The sequence below is a fragment of the Macaca thibetana genome, chromosome 2 (genome assembly GCF_024542745.1).
Source record: "Macaca thibetana thibetana isolate TM-01 chromosome 2, ASM2454274v1, whole genome shotgun sequence".
NCBI lineage: Eukaryota > Metazoa > Chordata > Mammalia > Primates > Cercopithecidae > Macaca > Macaca thibetana.
The window spans coordinates 162,499,403-162,521,253 of NC_065579.1; the positions used below are offsets into that span (position 1 = coordinate 162,499,403).

The 21,851-nt window shown below is 40.5% G+C and overlaps 1 protein-coding gene across 4 annotated transcripts in view; it reads right to left on the reverse strand.

The window, feature by feature from the left end:
• Positions 1-21,851, reverse strand: part of PHLDB2 (pleckstrin homology like domain family B member 2) — a 235,163-nt gene that overhangs the window by 53,488 nt on the left and 159,824 nt on the right. For all 4 annotated transcript variants that reach the window (XM_050778855.1, XM_050778858.1, XM_050778857.1 and 1 more), the window contains 3 exons: positions 8,912-9,295; positions 3,142-3,285; positions 1,933-2,070 (listed from right to left, as the gene is read on the reverse strand). In XM_050778855.1, the coding sequence (XP_050634812.1) occupies positions 1,933-2,070; positions 3,142-3,285; positions 8,912-9,295 (666 nt within the window). The remainder of the gene's footprint in view (positions 1-1,932; positions 2,071-3,141; positions 3,286-8,911; positions 9,296-21,851) is intronic.

Sequence of the window (21,851 nt, forward strand, 5' to 3'; positions counted from 1 at the left end):
ATATGTAGTAACATCATTTAGACCAGTCTTTGTTTCCACTTCCCACATCCTCTTTTGGAGTTCCTCACCCTAAGCCAGTTTCTGCCATTTTTCACATGATGTAATGACAGACAATAATCCTACCTTCTAAGACCAACTAATTCCCTCACAGCTGTATGAGCTGGTCCTATGCATCAAGCCCCTATAGTCCGCTCTCTGGTGCACAGCCTCTGTCAAGTCATCAAAACAATATTAGGAAGGATGGAGGCAGCTTCCTTGCTTGTATCTGCCCATGTTCGTAGAATTCCACCTGAGAATTCCCCCTTGAGAATATAACATAACTTTCCCTGGGAAGTGAGATTTAACATTGGCTCAATTTGCTTCACTTTGTGTAGAATCTGATACTAATGAGAAATACACAAATAGAATCTGTAGGCCATGCCATATGTGAGACACACAAAATAAATAACTACATGGATTAGGATGGCAGGAGGGTTCACAGGGAACATGATACCCAATTCCTATGTTGCATGAGTTTTCCAATATGACATAAATAGCAATAAAACTACTCTACTATTAATTTAATTAGTATTTACTTGACAGCAAAACATTAACACAAGACATCTGACATCTCCGATGAAGGCTTCTTGCAGAATCTTTGAAAAGCATAGCCATTAACTGAATCCTTCAGTACTGCAGACTTAAGACGGTCAAATCTTTGACTTCATTTTGGCCTTTTAAGAAAAATACACCCACTACCCGAATACTACTTAAAAGTCTAGGGACAGAAAGAACATCCATAAAATTTAATATGAAAAGCCTGTGCAGTTTAATTCTGACATGCTGACAACCAAGAATTAATGTGTAGTATTTAATTTGACTTTTATTTCTGACCATCGCTTTGAGCTCATTCTCTGGCACCAAGATCAAATGCCATTATTTATAGGTCTTAAACAAATAAGAGCCTAAAAAGGAAGTCACGTTCAGCAGAAATACTTTCTACACATTACCACCAGAACTTACTCAAACTAAAAAAATTTTCTTTTTCTCAGTTTAGTGGAGAACATGTTGAGTCAGGAAGAATGTGTTAAAGCTTATTTGCTTTTTCCTTCTCAAATTGGAATTTTATTTTTAGTTTTATTAGAATTTTATTTTTAGTTCAGTTCTAACTCACTCAGAATGGGAGAGGAAAGTAATGTGTATTTCCCAGAGGAAAAAAACACATAAACAGACAAACCAAAAACCCAACTACTATCCTGAATTCTAAAATCTGCAAGTGATTTTTCATACTTTCCCTAATAGATATCAGCCACCATTCAGGTTGTGATCCAAAATGTATACACAGGACCTCTTCCAAGATAAGTGCCAACTGTGCTTCACAGATAGCTTTCTCTGGCAGTGTGTGAGACTACCCCCAGAAGAAAATTTTAGAAATTCCAATACATTTGTCAACAAGCAGTGCACTTGCATTGAAAACAATAGCAAGGCAAAGCGGGTGAGATGGATGGTTCTCATTCATCTGTTTAATAAACAGAAAAATGAAAAGAAATGAGGCAACCCTATTTGAATTTGCTTGAGCCATCCCTACAGGGCAGCAGTGGTAAAGAACTTCAGTATACTAAAAAAATTACTTAAAAAACACAATGGAATCAGAAAAGCAGAAAGGCCAACGAAAAAAGCAAACAAACAACTCACTCATCTCAAGTAGGATAAAGCTGCCAGGAACGTCGGCTCACAAATTATATGAGCTCTGCTTTCTCAGCATCAGCTGCCCAGTACCTGGCAGTTCTTAGTTTCTGACAATGTAAGATCTTAGGATTTTTCTCTAGTGCCACTGTCTCCAGGAACATGACACACAAATCCAAAACCACAGTAACCCATCCAACATTTAAATTCAATCTGGGACCACCACCTTGCCCATAAAAATTGCATCAGAATATAGTTTTCTTTTACCTTGGTCTTTTCACCAACAATGTTCTTTTCCAGTTCAGCTATTTTCCGGTTTAGATGATCCAAAATCTCCTTCTCCTTCATAAGTTCAGTTGTTTCAGATTTCTGTTCTCCATCCAAAAGAGCACATTCCATATCCAACTAAGGACACAAACCAAAGCTCAGAAGTGTTTCACCTTTGGGGATATTCTCAACTGACCACCCTAGAGATACATTTGCAACAGCTACAAATTTGTAAAAGTAATACTGTAGCAGCCAGATCGGGTGCCTGGGAACACTCCAGAGAGCCCATGTGAAATCAGGATTCCCATATAAGAAAGCTAGAGAGCCTAGAATATATTCACTAAAAGAACTAGTTATCTTATCACTTAACTTTTCTACTATAATCCCTCTTCGGCTCACTTCTCAAGGATATTTTGCCTATTTGCTTCGGCTCAAGATCAAGCACAAACCACCATGGGAGCAGCCACGTCTTTTTTTCTTTGTCCCTAGAGCATGGGAAGAGAAAGTTACCCCAGCCCAGCATGTGAGCTCTGCATTCCTCGCAATGCCAGCAGGAGGGGCTTCCAGCATCTCCACGCAAGACAACAGGTGAGCAGTCCCCTAACCACTTAAGGGCCTACTGGTATCATCTGTAAGGACAGACACACAGATCTTCCCTAGGCAGAATTACGTGCCCCTTCTCATGCCATGGGGGTAACATAAAAATTGCCACTGTCTTCTATTATGGTTATGCAATGTGTGTCTGTCTGCTCCCCGCTGGTTTCCAAACCTCTAGAAACCTGGATCTATTTTTGATCCGTGTGTGAATTTCATCATGGTGCCAATGTGATATCCAACTCACGGTAAAGCATGTTCAGAAAACATTTGCTGCATTTGACCTTGAAATGTAAATACAGGGCACCTCAGCTGACAGATCCTCTGTTAGGTCAGAAAGCACATACTAGTTAAGACAAAGTTGGTTGAAGATTCATAACGTACATTAAAGAGGGCTTAATATGTTTATCTCATCTGGTTGGAAAAAAAAAAAAACAGAAAAAAAGGAATGTAGAAAAAGGGTATTTTTACTCTAAACAGGGAACCCACTGAATAAATGGGTTTGCTTATGTTGATGTCTATGTATCTGGACTCCAAAGCCTGTGCATGAATGAGCAGCAATATTTTTAGGCTAAAGGAAAGCAAGAAAAAAGGGAAGAGGGTAAACAAGTTTACCTCTCTGTAAGATTCATCCATCTGATCATTTATGTCTTTGATTTTTTGTTTAAGTTCCTCGAGGTTGTTCAGAATGACCATCCGGGTTTCTTCCATCGCAGCCAACTCCTGAGATCTCTGTTCTTCACTTATACCCTCTGGGGTCTGCGATTAATCAATACAGAAATGGATTATTCACACTTCAGTTCTAGAATTTTCTAACTTGACTTGTAAACCATCCACAGGTCTAGTGTTTCACAGTCTCCATGCCTGTGTAGATTTTAAAAGCATCCCTGAAATTGCACGCTTGGAGCTCTGATGTGTTTTTCCCACATTATGCCATCCTCAGCAGTTAGGCTCTCAGGGGAGTTCAGACAAACCAATTTCAATTCATCAGTGCATATCCTTTTGAAGCTAAAAGAACTAAGAGATTACACAGATAAGAAAGGTGTGGTACATAGAGATTGAGATGACTTTTCCAAAGTTATAGAGAAAGTTCAGCGTAACAGAGAACTAGAACTGACAGAAGACTTGTGGCATCTTCCTCTGGGATCCCTTGGGCATGATGCTATGGTCATTACAAGCACAATATTCTCTCCCATCTTCCAGGGGAGGACATCTCCTACAAAAGCCTGTTGAATCTCTAGGCATACTGTTCTGTCTCGCTGCTAGGGTTATCTGCAAATGAGCATTCAGGCTTATGTATTTCCTTCTCAACACAAGTTAGAAAAGCAAGGGCACATTACTTTGGGGAGCCATAAAATGACTTAAAACTACACACTCAGTATTAAATTAATTGATGCTTCGTTTTTGTGTTAGTGCACTATTTCCTCTCTTTGTCCTATAGACCTTCTTGCTATATAGCATGTAAGACAATCCCTAAAACAGGACACTGGCCACCATTCGTAAAATAATTTCATGGAAAAACTGGTTCATCGTCAAGAAATAAGAAAGTCAAGAAACAAATTAAGTGAGAGAGTGCATAGTTACACTCCTGCATGGAGCGATGACAGATGCCCAGGGAAGAGGGCAATATTGTAGATCACACACATAGTCAAAATGTGACTGTTTATTGTTCAAGAAGAGAATGGAGTGAATTACAAATAGCCTCTTCTTTCTAGAATTTCAGGTTAGTTATCTTGGATATCACCTGGTAGAGACCAATCTTTCTATATATACTATATGTTAGTATGTTAGTATGAAAATATTATTTATTTAAATTATCCCTTTTTGAAAAAGTAGTTTTTTTGGATCAGCAAGTCAATAATTATACAGTTTCCCAATGAAAATTGAAAAAAGCAGCCCAGTTGAGTAAATTACTGAATATTTGTCACTAATTGTTAAAAAAAAACTTCGAATTAACCCTCCAAGAAAACCCATTAAGTTTAGTATACTTCACTAGGTTCACTTAATTTATTTGACAATTCTGATAATACATTTAAGAAGCCATCCATCATGTCATATTCTGTACTCTATTCACATTTATATTCTTTACTCTACTTTGTAGCTTTTTAAAGTGATTCAACGATTCAGCATTTAGTACCTCAGGTTTGTTAGGACGAAGGTAAGCAGCTCTTCCAAGCTTTGACATTTAGCCCTTTAATTGTCATCTTACATGCAATATATCTTATCAACTAATAAAACAACTGTTGACCTTTTTATCACAGACAATAAAGCTCATTGTCCTAATACTAAGGTGCCTGTTTTAAGCCGTGAGGAACGCCTGCAACAGTGAAATGGCATTCCAGAATCACTGTGAGTAATCCTGGCAGGAAAGCCTCACCAAGGGCAGTATCCTGTTGGGTCAAGATTACATATTAGGTTTCTACTTCCAACATGGCTTAAAGATACCTCTCTCACAGGTGGAAGCAAGGCATTAAGAAAAACACACAACAACAGAACAATCTGCAAAACTCTAAACTTTATAAGCATATAGGGGGTAAAGATGGTTAATAGTGGGAATCACCTGCATAATTCAAAGTTTTTAGAAAGTTTATCACAATAGATATGTTTAATAATAGGCAACTTAAGAGTCTGTTTAGAGCAATAAATGCCATCTAGGAAACGTTTGTGTTTTTTTTTTCTAAGTTATTTATAAGAAGCAAAATCTCCAGGAAGTATTCTAAAACCAAACGCTTTATGGGGGTGAGGACAATGTAATCTCATTTATTCACCAAAGAAAACCAATAGAAAGCCAAGGTGTGGTAGCCACTGAGTAGCTTTCAGTTTTACAGTGACAGAGAACATTGTAATTTTAAACATATGCCCTTCATTTTAATTTCTCTGGGAATTTTTTTTTCCAGTAATGGACAGGAATCTAACAGTGACGTGTTTTAATAAGCACATTACACGTGTATGTGCATCCTCTAATATGTTATCTTTGGGGAAACTGGATCCACACAGGAAAGAGGAGAGATGTTAGGGGAAACGACACTTTCTGCTTGCCCCTTTTTCACAGATTTCTTCTTAAAACCCTTTTGCAGCCAAAGGAGAGAGGGGTGCAAAGGACTCAAAAGCAGAAAGATGAGCCACTTTCCAGACAACTTTTACCTCAAGAGGTGGTTCAGAGGCCAACTAAAATTAGCATATTTCCAAAGTCATCTGCATCTGTAAGTGTTACATAAAGCAAGTTCTTGATCGGTAACTCTCAGGTTTCCTATATATCATTAAGATTGTTTTGTATAGTTAAGTCAACTTACAGTGTTTTTCACACTCCTCTCTTCTCCATTTATCCCTAAATCGATTATTAACATTGTACTTTGTTAGGCAAATACTCCAGTGTGGAAATTAATTGAAGAGAAAGAGCATGCGAAACAAATAGGAGGTTTTTTTTTTTTTTTTTTTTTTTTTTAAAGAATTTCCTATCTGCTGTCTCAAGTTAATATCTAACTTCAGAAAGTAATAAGTAAAAAAAGTGTTTCTTGGAACCCATCAGCCTCCCTCACTTGTACTCTTTCTACGCTGCTGTGTGGTAACCTGGGTGTCCTTGATGTTTCCTGCCTCTAAAGGATGCAGAGTCTTACCTCTCTTGCAACAACAGATGCTGCACTAAGCTTCAGAGGCCTCCTATTCCACAATTATATGCTTGAGCAATTAAAAACATCTGCCAAGATCTGCTCATGTACACACCAACAGCATTCTTGTCATAGCCCTCTCCAGGAGGAAACCTGTCTTCCAAAAGATAGTCTTTAGAGAGAGCACGCAGCTTAATGTTCTTAACAAAAAACTCGCAGATCTCCATAAAGGAAGAGCTGTGAAAAGATTTAAAATCAAAAGGAAGCCAAGAGTTTCTAAAGAAGCCCAATGGCTGATGAGGACAGCTCAACTTTTCAAGTGATGGGTCATTTACTGTGCCTGAACAGCAACAACTTTTGATTCCTCCCTGCCCCAATTTTCTTCCCTATCCTGGTTTCTAACCAGGAATGTTCAGAATTACTCTCCATTGAGAATTAGTAAGGTAAACACGGTCACTAGCAAAAAGAAGGGATGGGTAGGGCTCAGTGGCTCACCCTTGTCATCCCAGCACTTTGGGAGGCCGAGGCAGGCGGATCACTTGAGGTCAGGAGTTCGAGACAGGCCTAGCCAACATGGTGAAACCTCGTCTCTACTAAAAATACAAAAATTAGCCGGGCATGGTGGCGTGCGCCTGTAGTCCCAGCTACTCGGGAGGCTGAGGCAGGAGAATCGCTTGAACTGGGAGGTAGAGGTTGCAGTGAGCCTCGATCGCACCACTGCACTCCAGGCTGGGTGACAGAGCGAGACTCTGTCTCAAAAAAAAAAAAAGAAAGAAAAAGATGGGATTGTTCTCCAACATGTATTCAACAGTCCAAAGTCCTGATGTGTATAATGGAAAAACTCACTACGTAGATAAGGATTTCTGACTAGGAACATTCAGTGTAAAAGTCTTGCTGTAGCTAAACAAACACACAAACTCCCCTGAACAATGTCCATGTGATAAATTACTGCCAGGATTTAGTACCATGACAGTATCTGTCTCTTCAACAGTCAATGTGTCCTTCTCTTACAGCAAAAGATTAACTAAAGAATCTCACAGTTGAACTTAATAGTAACTGTGAATTAAGCAAATCAACACATTAATCCTACTTATTCCTAAATAAGAAAATCCACCTCGTGAATACGGTATCTGCTTTTTCCTCCTATTTACTATTTTTGTTATTCTAATTTTAGTCTAATAAAATTTACATCTTTCATTGTAAGCTCCTTCAAATCATTATTAAAAGTGGAGAAATTTAAAACCTAAATTGTTGTAGAAAAAAATTCTTAACCTATGTGAAAAAAACGTAATAACAAAAGATTTTGGGGTTCTGAGTCCTGTAGAAAAAGAAAAAGAAAAAAACATTTAAAAAGATTTTTCCTTAAACTCCATTTAATAAATCCTCAAAGGACAACTTTTTTTTTTTTTTGAGACGGAGTCTTGCTCTGTCGCCCAGGCTGGCGTGCAGTGGCGCAATCTTGGCTCACTGCAAGCTCCGCCTCCCGGGTTCTCGCCATTTTCCTGCCTCAGCCGCCGGAGTAACTGGGACTACAGGCTCCCGCGACCATGCCCGGGGAATTTTTTGTATTTTTAGTGGAGACGGGGTTTCACCATGTTAGCCAGGATGGTCTTGATCTCCTGACCTCATAATCCGCTCGCCTTGGCCTCCCAAAGTGCTGGGATTATAGGCATGAGCCACGGCGCCCGGCCAATGACAACATTTTTAAACCAACATACACAACCAGAAGACTAGTACTTATGTGTACAAATAAATCTTTTATGTCCAAAAAATATAAATAAAGTCAAAATAAAGACTACTTATGATAAAAGGCTAATCTGCTTACCACAAACAGCTCTTACTACTCAGTAAAATACAAGACAAATAAAACAATTAAAAAAATGGGTGAAGAACATGAATAAGTGGGTCAAATTACAAATAGTAACTAAAAATATGAAAAGATCCCCAACTTGATGCATAATTGAAGAAAAGCAAATTAAACTTCTATCAATTTGGCTAATTGAAAAATTTTGACAATATGCAACCTTGGCAAGTGTATGGAGAACAAGGTGTGCATATAAACTTAGTCAAAGTGTCACCTGGATATATAGGCTCTTTTTTTAATATGGTCTTTTGGAAGTACAGTTGGGAAATATTGAGTAAAATGGAAAACACACAAACTCTTTGACCCAGCAATTCCACTTTTAGTAAGTGATCCCACAGACACATTTGCAGAATTGTGCAAATATATATATGCTACAATATTTGCTGCATATGGATTTTATTAGCAAAAAAACCTGAAAATAAATGGTAGTTGCAAACAAAAGAAAAGCAATTGGTCATTAAAAAGAATGAGGTAGAGCTGTGTATACTAATATGGAAAGATGCCCAAGGCATTTAGTGAGGGAAGAAAAGTACAGAACACTATGTATGTGTGTCTGTCTATGCCTATAACAGCCACATATACACAGAAAATATTAGGAAGGCAGGTAAGATGATTTTAGCACCAGTTTTACACCTGCTTATTACTCAGGTGCACAACTGAAAGGGTGCAGGGAAAAGAGAAATGTTCTTTCTTTCTACTTTCTGTGCTGCTACATTTTTTTTACAGTGCAAATGTGTTACTTTACAGTAAACACCCTAATTTGCTGCACCTTGCTCAGCTAATGACCTCTTAAATTCAAACTTCACTGAAAACATCCTGGATAATCAGCATGATAAAATCACCAGTTTCCATGTCAAAGCATATGTACAGCCCTAGGCCTTAAATCCTAATGTCTTTGCTGGGCCAACATTACCTTTGGTAGGATACTTAGATAAGAGGATTCGCTGGAAGCTTTCGGAAAGGTGGAGGATGGTGGTGGCGGAGTCCGGGTGAGGTCGCTGAGTAGTTCATCATTCCTGGTGCTCCTGGGGGTAAAGAAGTTGGCACTGCTCTGAGTGAGACTCCCACAGCTTGCCAAGTCTGCATCAGGGAGGGAGTCTTTCCGGTGGCACCTGTATCTTGTGTCAGGGCTCAGGAGGGCTTCTTCAAACACAGACTCCTCATCAGAGAGCTGCAGCTTCTCAAGCTCCTTGTTGATTTTCTGCACATCTGCCACAGTGGTCCCAGTAGATAAGCGACTGTCAGGTTTTGTGTATTCAGCACAGAGACTGAGGATGGTCTCCAGACGCTGTCTCTCCTAGAACACAGAGAGGAGGGGGAGGTCAGGGGGTTTGTGAGAATGAACACAACTCCAAATAAAAAGACTGAAGAGGCTGGGACAACTGGTGCTGGCATTCCTTACATAAACCCACAAACACTTGGCTGGTGATGATTTTCATAATCTTTGACTGATGCATTTAAAGATCCAGGTGAAATGGGGTTTAACAATGCCCAACTTGCCTGCCAAACTCAATTCTGGCTTCTACTCTCTCCCCTTTATTGGTATATCACAGGCTGGCCCTAGCACACATCAGCACTCAGTAAGCGTTTTCATGACTTATCAATTCCCCCAGGTTTCTGAAGGGTGAGGTTAGGGAGAAAGACAAGGTCTTACCCTGTCCCAAAGGCTGGAGTTCAGTGGCACAATCATAGCTCACTTTAACTCCTGGACTCAAGTGATCCTCCTGCCTCAGCCTCCCAAAAGTCACTGAGATTACAGGCACGTGCCATTGCACCAAACTCATTTTTTTTTTAAACCTCCATTTCCTGTCTATCCTCCTTCCCACCCTCTACTTATCTACCTTCAACAATATCTAGCTTTTTCATCACTACTGACTTAATATTTGTGCTTAAAATTAATTCTCTAACTTCTTAAATATTATCCTACTGTTAGACTGTGTGCTAGACCCACAAAGACAAAAACAGCTACTTACTGAATCTTTTAATTTAAAAGACTTATCTATGTCTTCAATTTTTTTTCTTGAAAATTTTGAAAATTTTCAAAACTTTTTAATGCCTGGTCACCATATAATGGTCTTTCTCTACTAATTTCTTATATAATTAAAATTGTAAAAAAGATAGAATGTTGCACTAAAATGAAGAACATTTCACATTAAGTCCAGATAGACTCGGATGTAACTCAAATTCAGAGGTCATTACATCTTTGATTAATTTAGCTAGAAAATAAAATTTGTTTTTTAAAAATAAATACATAGGCCATTGATGTCTATAACATTACTACAATCTTACCAGACTCCCCATGCAACAGATAGATATTTATGATTTTGAACTTTAAGTTAATTATATAGTTTGTGAGCAACAGGATATAATTTACGAAATGCTTCTCTGCTTCTCATAAACCTAGACAGCATTTCTTAAGGTAGGAAATCTCAACATCTTTACCTTTCACGTTAATTCCAAGGCCAAAGTGAAAAAAGAACTAAAAACAAAAACCATCTGTTGTGATCACATTTACCACACTGAGAGGAGGCTTCACATGTTCTCCATAGAAAAACATTTTCCAAACTGCTTATCAGCAATAAAGCAGAAAAATATTAAGCATCACTGGACTGCTGTTCTCATTTCAATTGCAGCTAATTTGTAAAGACAAACTTTATAAGATAATTAGCTTTTTATTAGTTGATGCTATTAACAAGTAGAAAAGTCAAATAGAAGAGACCAACATAACTCCTTAGGTTCCATTAAATACATTACTTAAATGACAAGACAGATATTTAAGGTGTATCTGACTTACATTTGCCCTTTAAAGTAATCCCCCAACAAAAAAATAAAAGAGCAATAGCTTCATCAAAAGGACTAATAAACTAGTTCCTACAAGCTCGCACCTCCCTTTCACTGCCTGAACTTCTGGACTCCAGCTGCAGCTCCATCCTCATGGCCTCTTCCCACGGCAGGCACTCATAGCTACACACTCTCATCTTGGGCTCTTCTGCACCCTGTCCATCCAGGAGCCCTGGTACTTATTTATCTCTGCAGTTTCTACCAGCTGCCAAGCCCTGCCCACCTCAGCTTTATAGGGAGGAAGCGGGGGTGGGGTGGGGGGAACATAGCCTTCATTGCCTTATTTTAAACTTCTCCAACAATCTGGAAAAGTCTACAGGGGCATATGCAAAAACAACCTCCAAGAGCATACGTAAGGAGAGGGAGAGGGACAAGATGCTGCATTTTACTTCTCAATAGCATCTATATTAGAGGCGAGTCTCTAAAGAAAAGTTCTTTTTCTGCCACTTAGGTAATTAAGTTGAAGCATCTAAACTCAGTCTTTCCTAATCTTTTTAGTATAACATGTATACATTAGCCTTGGCATAAACATTTGAGATTATCTGAAAGTTGTCCATTTCCAATTACCTGGGCACTAAGGTGTGGTGTTCAAAAGCATGAAAGATATTTCTGTCTCGCCTGGAATACATAGAAAAATTCCTCCCACATGGCCTTCCCAAAATAGTTTCTTTTTCTGCCAGTGGTATTGCTTAATTCCAAAGGGAATAAATGATCCCAGCCTTAAGATGAATGCTATTTCAGACAGTGAAACGCAGTATTCAAAGGCTTGTGCACAGGAAGTTTGGTCTACTGGTATGTGTTTCTCTCTATTCTTATCACCCCATTCACAGCCAATCTGTCCAAGTTTGAATTACTGACACAGGCAGCATTGCTGCCCACGAGTTTAAAAGAAATCCAGGTTGCGCTGAGACACATTGGCCCTATACAAGCTGCACCAAAGAAAAATAAACTGATGTCCAAAGTGCGTCAGAAGAAAGTCTGTAAGGCATTTCAGAAAGCATTACAAGAAGCCTTTAAAGGAAAACTCTGAACAGAAATTACTCTCATAAGATAATTCTCCCTTCAGCCTTCTGCACTCTGGAGTCTTCTTCCTTCCATCATGCCAATAGCCTCCAACCTGTATGACCCAAATCCAGAATGACCATTCCAGACCAGAACCTTTCAAGAATCAGAGGGCACTGTTAATAATTATGCTGGAACCTCAAATGCAAACTGGGATTGGTCCTGGCAAACTGTGATGTCCGTCTCCCCACTTAAAACCAAACTTTCTTTGAAGCTTCACCTAATAACCTGCTATTTAATAAGTCGAGAGGCTGGCTGCCCTGAGATTTCCAAATCCTACCCACCTTTCCAAACCAGCAATCTTGTTCATTCTCTTGAAAAGTCACAAGTACAGAGTCTACATACCTTAATGGTCCAAAATATCAGTGCTAAGAATTTAGAAAATAGGTCATCTTGAATCAAATTATTTTACATACATTTTTATTTTTTTCGCCCTTCCCATTTCTCCTTTTCTTCATCTCTATCTCCCATATATATCAAAGGAAGTGTTGAAGGAGACACAAGATTTTAGACAGTATATCTGAAGAAAACTGTGTGCAGTTTTTCACTTAGAGGTTAAAGGGGGAAAAAAAGGTGATAGGCTAGGGGTAAGTTTTTTGACCTCTGAGCTTTTTTCCATCTTTAGAGGAATGTGTGTGACATTGTTCCCACTGCAGATTCACAGCCCTCAGGAGAGGGTACCATCCATCTGTCATACCCATCCAGGGCCCTTGTAACTAACACCAACTAGTCTAGGTCACAGGATGGTACACATACTGCACAAATACATACATTATGCAGAAAACCAACCGCTGACACTTAAGCACAGGTGAAATCTTTGCTAAAAACCTTTTGTTATAACTAAGTATGTTGGGTCACGTATTACTTAAAATAAAAGGTCAACCTTTAATTTTTAGATATCATTTAGTTGAAATGGGATTTTTTTTAGAAGGACCTACTGCAACTGGTGTGACCATATGTTTATTGCGGCTCTATTCACAGTAGCAAGGACTTGGAACCAACCCAAATGTCCATCAATGATAGACGGGATTAAGAAAATGTGGCACATATATACCATGGAATACTATGCAGCCATAAAAAAGGATGAGTTCATGTCCTTTGTAGGGACATGGATGAAGCTGGAAACCATCATTCTCAGCAAACCATCACAAGAACAGAAAACCAAACACCGCATGTTCTCACTCATAGGTGGGAATCGAACAATGAGAACACTTGGACTCGGGAAGGGGAACATCACACACCGGTGTCTGTCGTGGGGTGGGGGGAGGGGGGAGGGGGGAGGAATAGCATTAGGAGATATACCTACTGTAAATGACGAGTTGATGGGTGCAGCACACCAACATGGCACAAGTATACATATATAACAAACCTGCACGCTGTGCACATGTACCCTAGAACTTAAAGTATAATAAAAAAAAAATACATTCAATAACTGGTGTGACTTGATTTCTCTCTTCTGTTAGACCCAGGACTTCAATGTCTCCATAACCTTCAGTTCAACAAAGGTCTACTAACTTACTTATTGTCTAGTAGCATGCTGGGGATCCATAAATGAAAAAAGATGGCAAGATGAAAAATTTTTTCTTTTTTTTCCTGAGACAAAGTCTGTCAGTGTCACCCAGGCTAGAGCACAGTGGTGCACTCATAGCTCACTGTAAGCCTCGACTTCCTGGACTCAAGGGATCTTCCCACCTCAGCCTCCAGAGTAGCTAGGACTCCAGGCATGCAACCTTGCCCAGCTAATTTTTTAATTTTTTGGAAGAAAGACGGTGTCTTGCTATGTTGCACAGGCTGGTCTCAAGCTCCTGGACTCAGGCAATCCTCCTCTCACCTTTGCCTCTCACATGACACACCGCACACAGCAAAACATAGCATTTCTACCCTCAGTTCTTTAATAGGAGGCACAAATAGGTGATCAGTTATAAAAGCAGTGACAACAGAAGTTTATAGACAACCTATGAGTTCAGATGGAGAAACAGTACACAAAAATTACAGAAAAACAAATTTGAGTCCTCAAGGATAAATATGCGTCTGTCTGGTCTACTGGGACACTGGGTTGGGCAGGGCATTTCCACAAAAGCACCACAGAAGCAAAGGCATAGAGCTGTGGCATATCATGGTATGCTCAGAGATAAACCACTAGTATGTGGCTAGAGAGATGGGGTCTTTTGGGGGAAGAGGGATGAGGTACCTGCACAGAAATGGGCCACATGTCTTCCTCTTAGGGATTAAAACAGCCCTAAAGTAAGTTTTGGAAACAACAAGAGTCAGGAACCCTGGTCTAAAAGTGAGTGGCGGAATGAGAAAAGCTGGTGCTGACAGCCAGTATGCAGACTTTCCAGGATTCCATGTACAAACCCTGATGTTTCAATTAGGTAATGACACAAAGGAGGGAAAACAGAAGCAATGGCTCAAAGTCGGTTATATGGGTCTGTCTGTTTTAGAGATAAATCCTTGAGGGTAGTAACTGGGCTATTAACGATCAGTTCACCTCTTTCTGGACACAGGGTAAGATGGCTCCTCTCTTCCTCACCCTCAAACTGGATATGGCCCTCAGACTTGTACCGGCCAATGAAGTGTGAAAAGCAAGGTGTATCACTTCTGCATGAACAACAGCCAGGGCACGATTCGTCGCATGCTGTGCTCTAACATGGCACAGTGGCTCTCCGGATGGAGTTGGTTCCATCGGGGCTGGGCGCAAAGTGAGGAAATGTGGAGCAGAGGCCTCTTTTAGCCCATACTAGTCCTGGAGTGTAAGAAAGAAATAGACCTGCATTTAAGTCTTGGAGATAATTTTTTAAATTTTATTAATGGACTTCTACATTATGACTAATAAACCATGTACAATTTCAGGCAGAACACTTTTCTAAAACTTAGAGATGAGGGACTCAGGCATCCTACTAAAGAAAGCTCAGTTACTTATTGGGTAATAAATAATTTGTCTTTGCCCAAAGAGAGGTCTGACCTTTGCCGTTGGCGTCTGGGAGATAATCTATGTTGTACTCAACTGCAGTGTCTTTGTTTAGGGTAGAGTGGGCCACATGTGACGATCTCAGGGTATAGCTGGCCACTCCAGAAAGACCAATTATGTGATTTAGCGTGGGGGCCTTGGGTCATGGGGTATCAGTCAACCTGGAGACTGAAATTAACCATGTGGGAAACTGATCAATCAGTAATGCTTATGTGATGAAGTCTCAATAAAAACTACGGCAGGGCCGGGCGTGGTGGCTCACGCCTGTAATCGAAGCACTTTGGGAGGCCAAGGCGGACGGATCACAAGGTCAGGAGTTTGAGACCAGTCTGACCAACATGGTGAAACCCTGTCTCTACTAAAAATACAAAAATTAGCCGGGCATGGTGGCAGGCGCCCGTAATGCCAGCTACTCAGGAGGCTGAGGCAGGAGAATCACTTGAACCTGGGAGGTGGAGGTTGCAGTGAGCTGATATCGCACCACTGCACTTCCAGCCTGGGAGACAGAGCAAGACTCTATCTCAAAAACAAACAAACAAACAAACAAAACTACGGCAAAACCCCATCTCTACAAAAAATGCAAAAATTAACCAGGCGTGGTGGCTGACACCTGTAGTCCCAGCTACTTGGGAGGCTGAGGCTGTAGGATCACTTAAGCCCAGGAGGCAGAGGTTGCAGTGAGCCGATATAGCACCACTGCACTCTAGCCTGAGAGACAGAGGGAAACCCCGTCTCAAAAAAACAAAACAGAAAAAAATAGCTGGGCATGGTGGCTCACGCCCATAGTCCCAAAACTTTGGAAGGTTGAGGCGTGTGGATCACCAGAGGTCAGGAGTTTGAGATCAGCCTAATATGGTTAAACCCTGTATCTACTAAAGATACAAAAATTAGCCGGGAGTGGTGGTGGCCGCCTGCAGTCCCAGCTACTCGGGAGGGTGAGACAGGAGAACTGCTTGAACCCAGGAGGCAAAGGTTAGAGTGAGCCCAGTCGTGCTACTACACTCCAACTTGGGCAACAAAGCAAGACTCTCAAAAAATAAACAAACAAAGAACCTGTGGGTACTACAGCTTGGGTAAGCCTCCCTATCATGTGCACACTATCACTTACCAATGCTTAATGCTGGTAGAATAACACATTCTGACCTCCAGGAAAAAGGACATGGAAGTGTTGCCTTTGGAACTCTTTGGACTCTGCCCTGTGTGTCTTTCTTCAGCTAATCTTTATCTGTATCCCTTCTCTATAGTGAAACGTAACCGTGCTTATCATAGCTGTCAATGGGTTTTGTGAGCCTTTTTAGTGAATTATCGAATCTGAGGGTGGTCTAGGAAACCCCAGAACTTGCGGTTGGTGTCAGATGTGGGGGAAATCTTGTGTGGAGACACTGCTCTTCAGCCTTGTCACTGGCTTTCACATTTACACAAACATTGCCTTAGTATTTTTTTTTTTTTAATCAGTTTAGGACAAATGATCTCATTTGTATATAAAAGTAAGGGGTTTTTATCATTTGGTTTTACAAATTATCTTTATGGAAGTCAGTTCAAAGTCTAGCTTCTCAGCCAGACATTATTTTATTTTATACACTGGCTGGGAAGTTTGCCTTCAGGCTTGTGGTCAGGAAAACACTTTACTCTGCTACTCTTAGTTTAAACAGTGTACGCATGTATGTGTGCACCACCAGTAGGGCTGAGCTGGAAAGAGGAAACGAAAGTGTAATGGCTTTGTGTGACTATGTCTGCTCTGGAGGCAACTGTAAGTTATTGGAGAATGTGACAGCCACTAACCAACATTTGTTATGTGCAGATTACTATTGACATTTTGTATGCTATATGCCTATTCTCCTGAAGAATAATAGATAACTGTACTGAGAGTGAGACATATGTGAATAACTAGGACAGCATTTACCACTCATTGATGTTCAATACCCACTTCTCAAACACGCTCAATACACTTACATACACAAACACACTGCCTAAGGAGACCAAGGCCATTCTGCTTAAATTCCCTAGACTGCCCTCCTCTATCTTTGTCCATCTAGTCCTCCTTTCTTCAATGTACTATAGTGGCTAAATGCATGAACTCTGGAGCCAGACCACTTAGGTCTGAATCTGGGTTCTGTAGCTACCTGTGTGACCCTGGCCAAGCTATTTAGCTTCTTTGTGTCTCCATTTCCTCATGTATAAAACAGGATTACTAGAATATCTACCTTCTTGGGTTATCATGAGGATTTTTATATATGAATGCATACAGTTATGTGTCGCTTAACAATGGGGATATGCTCTAAGAAATGCAAGGTTAGGCTGTTTCATTTTTGTGCAAACATCAGGGTGTACTTACTCAAACCTATATAGTATTAGCCTACTACATACCTAGCCTATATTGTATAGTCAATTGCGCCTGGGCTACAAACTTGCAAAGCATGTTACTGCACTGAACATTGTAGGCAATTGTAACACCATGGTAAGTACTTCTGATCTAAACAGACCTAAACATAGAAACTACACTAGAAATATGGTATTACAACCTTATAGGACCACTATCATATTTGTGGCCCATCATTGACCAAAATATCTGTACACATAACAACATTCCAGTTAACAAAGTGCTACATATACAAAAGTAGTCCCATAAAATTATAATGGGTGTCATCTGCCATTCTCTAACCCGAAAAACATAAAGGAAAAGAAAGATTATAATGGAGCTGAAAAATTCCTATTTTTTAATGACATAATAGCTGTTGTAACATCATAGTGCAACATATTACTCATGCGCTTGTGGTGATGCTGATGTAAACAAACCTAATGCAAAACATGTTGAGGAATCCCTAGCTTACCCATGGGGTGACCCTCCCAAAGGTAGCTCAGACTTTTAAGGCTGGGTACGGTGGTTCATGCCTATAATCTCAGCACTTTGGGAGGCCAAGGCGGTGGATCACTTGAGGCCAGGAGTTTGAGACCAGCCTGGCCAACATGGTGAAACCGTGTCTCTACCAAAAATACAAAAATTAGCTGGGCGAGGTGGCACACACCTGCAGTCCCAGCTACTTGGGAGGCTGAGGTGGAGGGATCGCTTGAGCCTGAGAGGCAGAGATTACAGTGAGCCGAGATCACACCACTGCACTCCAGCCTGTGTGACAGTGAGACACTGTCTCAAATAAATAAATGACTTTAAAAAAAACAGAAAGCCAATCTCTTCACACATTACATCAGACCCCAAGTGAAAGGGTTACTGTCTACTTTAGAATTCTCACACGTTTAAATGATTCCCACCTATCCCCAGAGCAAAATAGTCAACAGCAGTTAGCTAAAACTCGCAGAGTGCTTGCTGAGTGCCAGACACAATCCCCATCTTTTTTTTAATTTTTATTTTTCGTAACTTTGTGGGAGTGGTTTTATCTAATCCCCATTTAACAGATGAGGAAAGTGAGGCACAGAGAGATTTAGAAACCTAATTAGAGAGCCCACTCTCATGCAACTAGTGGCCAGTGTAGATAATAGGAAAACTCATTGCTGTTCTCTTTCACAATATACTTTTGCAAGATGATGAAATCGTCCAATAGTGCATTTCTCAGCAACACATTCCCATCGTTAAGCAATGCATGACTGTTCATATATGACACTTAGAATGGTGTCTGGGACACAGTAAACAGCATGAGCATTAGCTCAGTTATCTGAGGAGAGTCTCAGTCTTTCCAACAGGAAGCCCTCTGCCCTGCACCACTGCACCCTGTTCCCACGGTCCTGTGGCTTTGCTCTATTGATTACTCCTTCTCCTACACCTTTTCCTCTCTAGTGATTCCTTCTCCTCTGTCTGAAAATGTACTCAAGTCCCTCTCTCCCCTCAAAATAAACAAAAAGCAATCTTGATCAGATTATCCAGTAGATCTACCCTTCTACTTCCCTACTTCCCCACTCACCCCCACCACACCCACACTCGCAATCTCCAAGAAGCTGCTAATGCTCAGCACTTCCATCTCCACTCATTCCCAGCGCTTTGCAATCTGGGGCAGCATGGTCCTGCCTTTATGCAGATTGGACTCCCTGAAGGGGCATTTCGCACTTTCCCCAGGAAAATTAGAAGTAAAATGACCAGAAATAAGCGAAACGCTTAGAAATAAAGATATCAGGACTACAGTAGGCTCGGTGCCTCTCTCTGTCATCTTATTATTTTAATGATTTGTGGAATAAATTGACTTCTTACCTCCACAGAACTCTTGGACTTTTTTTTTTTTTTTTTTTTTTTTTTTTGAGACAGGGTCTCACTCTGTCACCCAGGCTGTAGTGTAGTGTTGCAATCTCGGCTCACTGTAACCCCCGCCTCCTCTCGGGTTCAAGCAATTCTCCCACCTCAGCCTCCCATGTAGCTGGGATTATAGGTGCCTGCCACCACACCCGACTAATTTTTATATTTTTAGTAGAAATGGGGTTTTGCCATCTTGGCCAGGCTGGTCTCGAACTCCTCACCTCAAGTGATCTGCCTGCCTCGGCCTCCCAAAGTGCTGGGATTACAGGTGTGGGCCACTGTGTCCAGCTGGACTTTAAGAGCAGAATCTGTATATCAGATTAAGTAGAAAGAATACAGAGTTGGATTTGAAGTTCTGACATTTACCAGACCTATAACACAGTTATGATTTTTTTTAATCAAGTTCAACCTTTCAAGCCTCAATTACAATGGTCTATAAAACAGAGATGAGAAGATTAGGACCTCCCCTTGGGATCCTGGAAGAATTCAGTAAGGAACTGTGTGTGAGAACATGTGATGCACTATATACTTTCAAGTCTAAAGGCGGTGCCAGTCTTGAAGTAGGTGCTCGCTGTTTGTCAGTCATGGTTAAGATGGTTTCTGTCAAAAGCGTGAAGTGAACTAGATAATTATCTTGTAGACCCTGAGGGACCATCTCTAGTACTGATTAACAAGCACACCTAAAAACTAAACCCAATTATTTTCAGGGAAAGGAAATACAGGAAAAATATGTTGTTATGCAGCCAAATGTCTCCCTGAAAAATCTGTGGGGTTTCTTCGGCTATCTAGATGGACAGAGAATTCCCTCAGGGCCACCAACTCCCTGCCCTGTGGTCCACCTGCCTCTGCCCCTGGCAACACAGCTCTGTCCAGTTGCCATAGTAATCTGGGGAAAAAGGCATCTTGTCATTTGGTCCTCCCACGCTCACCACTACAGAGCAACATATATTCCCTCCAGCATACTAAGTCCAGTGGAGTAGCTTCTAGAAAGAAGTACCCTCCAAAGAATCCATTGTCTTATTAAGGACACATATTTCACCCTTGACATAAAACCCAGGCTTCTATTCACATTGCCCCTGGCTCCACCTTAAACTTCAGAGACATGGGTGTCCCCACCTTACTGAGGGCCCGCATCATTCAAATACCTGAGGAACTTTTCTCATATTCTGCCTTACTCATACTTAGAAGAAGAAATTTAGTTCTTTTATTCTTATCTCATGAACCAATTCCTCACCTGCGTTTTTAAAAATTATTATCACACACAAAAAAATCCAAATAAAAATTATGATTACTCAGAAGTCTCTCTAAACCTATTGTGGTTTGGTAGCTTTCCAATTAAAAAATAAATAAAATAAAAATTGAATAAATGGCCAGGACTGGTGGCTCACACCTATAATCCCAGCACTTTGGGAGGCCAAGGTGGGGGATCATGTGAGGCCAGGAGTTACAGACTAGCCTAGGCAACATGGTGAAACACCATCTCTACAGAAAATACAAAATTAGCTGGGCATGGTGGCTCATGCCTGTAGTCCCAGCTACTCAGGAGGCCAAGGCAGGAGGACCACTTGAGCTGGGGGGGCAGAGGTTGCACTGAACTGTGACCACACCACTGCACTCCAGCTTGGGTGACAGAGGGAGACCCTGCTTAAAAAAAATTGAATAAATATTCAGTGCTATTCACCTGTGTCAACATTTCCCTCAAATCCACTTGCCTCTACTACTATTTCTGGCTATATGCCTATTTTATTTGTACTTTAAAAACAGACATAAATATAAAGTAAGTATATATTTAATTACTAACATATGCTAAAGTCAGGTTTATTTATTTTTATTTTCTTCCTTTTTGAGACAGGGTCTGGCACTGTCACCTAGGCTAGAGTGCAATAATGTGATCATGGTTCACTGTAGCCTCAATCTCCTGGGCTCAAGTGATCCTCCCACCTTGGCCTCCCAAAGTGCTGGCATTTACAGGAATGAGCTACCATGCCCAGCCTATTTTGATTTTCATTTACATTAAACACATTCTGAAGTAATATAACTTGATTTAATTAATCCTATTAACTTTTTGGCCAATGACGTTTTTCTGACTTGTTTTTTCCACCTCTGCGTTTTGTTAGGCAGATGCAAGTAAATCTCTGACCACAATTACCATTTATCTAGGATCCTCTATATTTTAGACCTTTTCCTGATGATTTTTTGCACTGTTTTTCTACTTAAAATAAACCAGCAGATGGGTGGGCTATGAAATGTTTTACTTTTAAAAAATATTAAGGTTGGAGGTGAACTATTCTTAAAAGACAAAAATATATCATTTTAAAGAAAATGCCCATTATGAATGACTCCAACACATTCAAGGAGAAAAAAGTGTATTTCTCCCTATTGACTGAAAAAAACTGGCCATAAGTCAAAGAAATTCATGTGATCAGTATTATCATAATTTCCATACAGCATCTATGAAAAACATGCCAGATGTTTCTCTTACATAGACAGTGTTCCAGAAGGAAGTCTGCACAGTGCCTGAGCCCATTCTGTTAAAGAGATTATGCTACTGCTCTATACCATTAAAGAAAACACAACAGTGGCAGGGCGTGGTGGCTCAAGCCTATAATCCCAGCACTTTGGGAGGCCGAGACGGGCGGATCACGAGGTCAGGAGATCAAGACCAACCTGGCTAACATGGTGAAACCCCGTCTCTACTAAAAAATACAAAAACTAGCCAGGCGAGGTGGTGGACGCCTG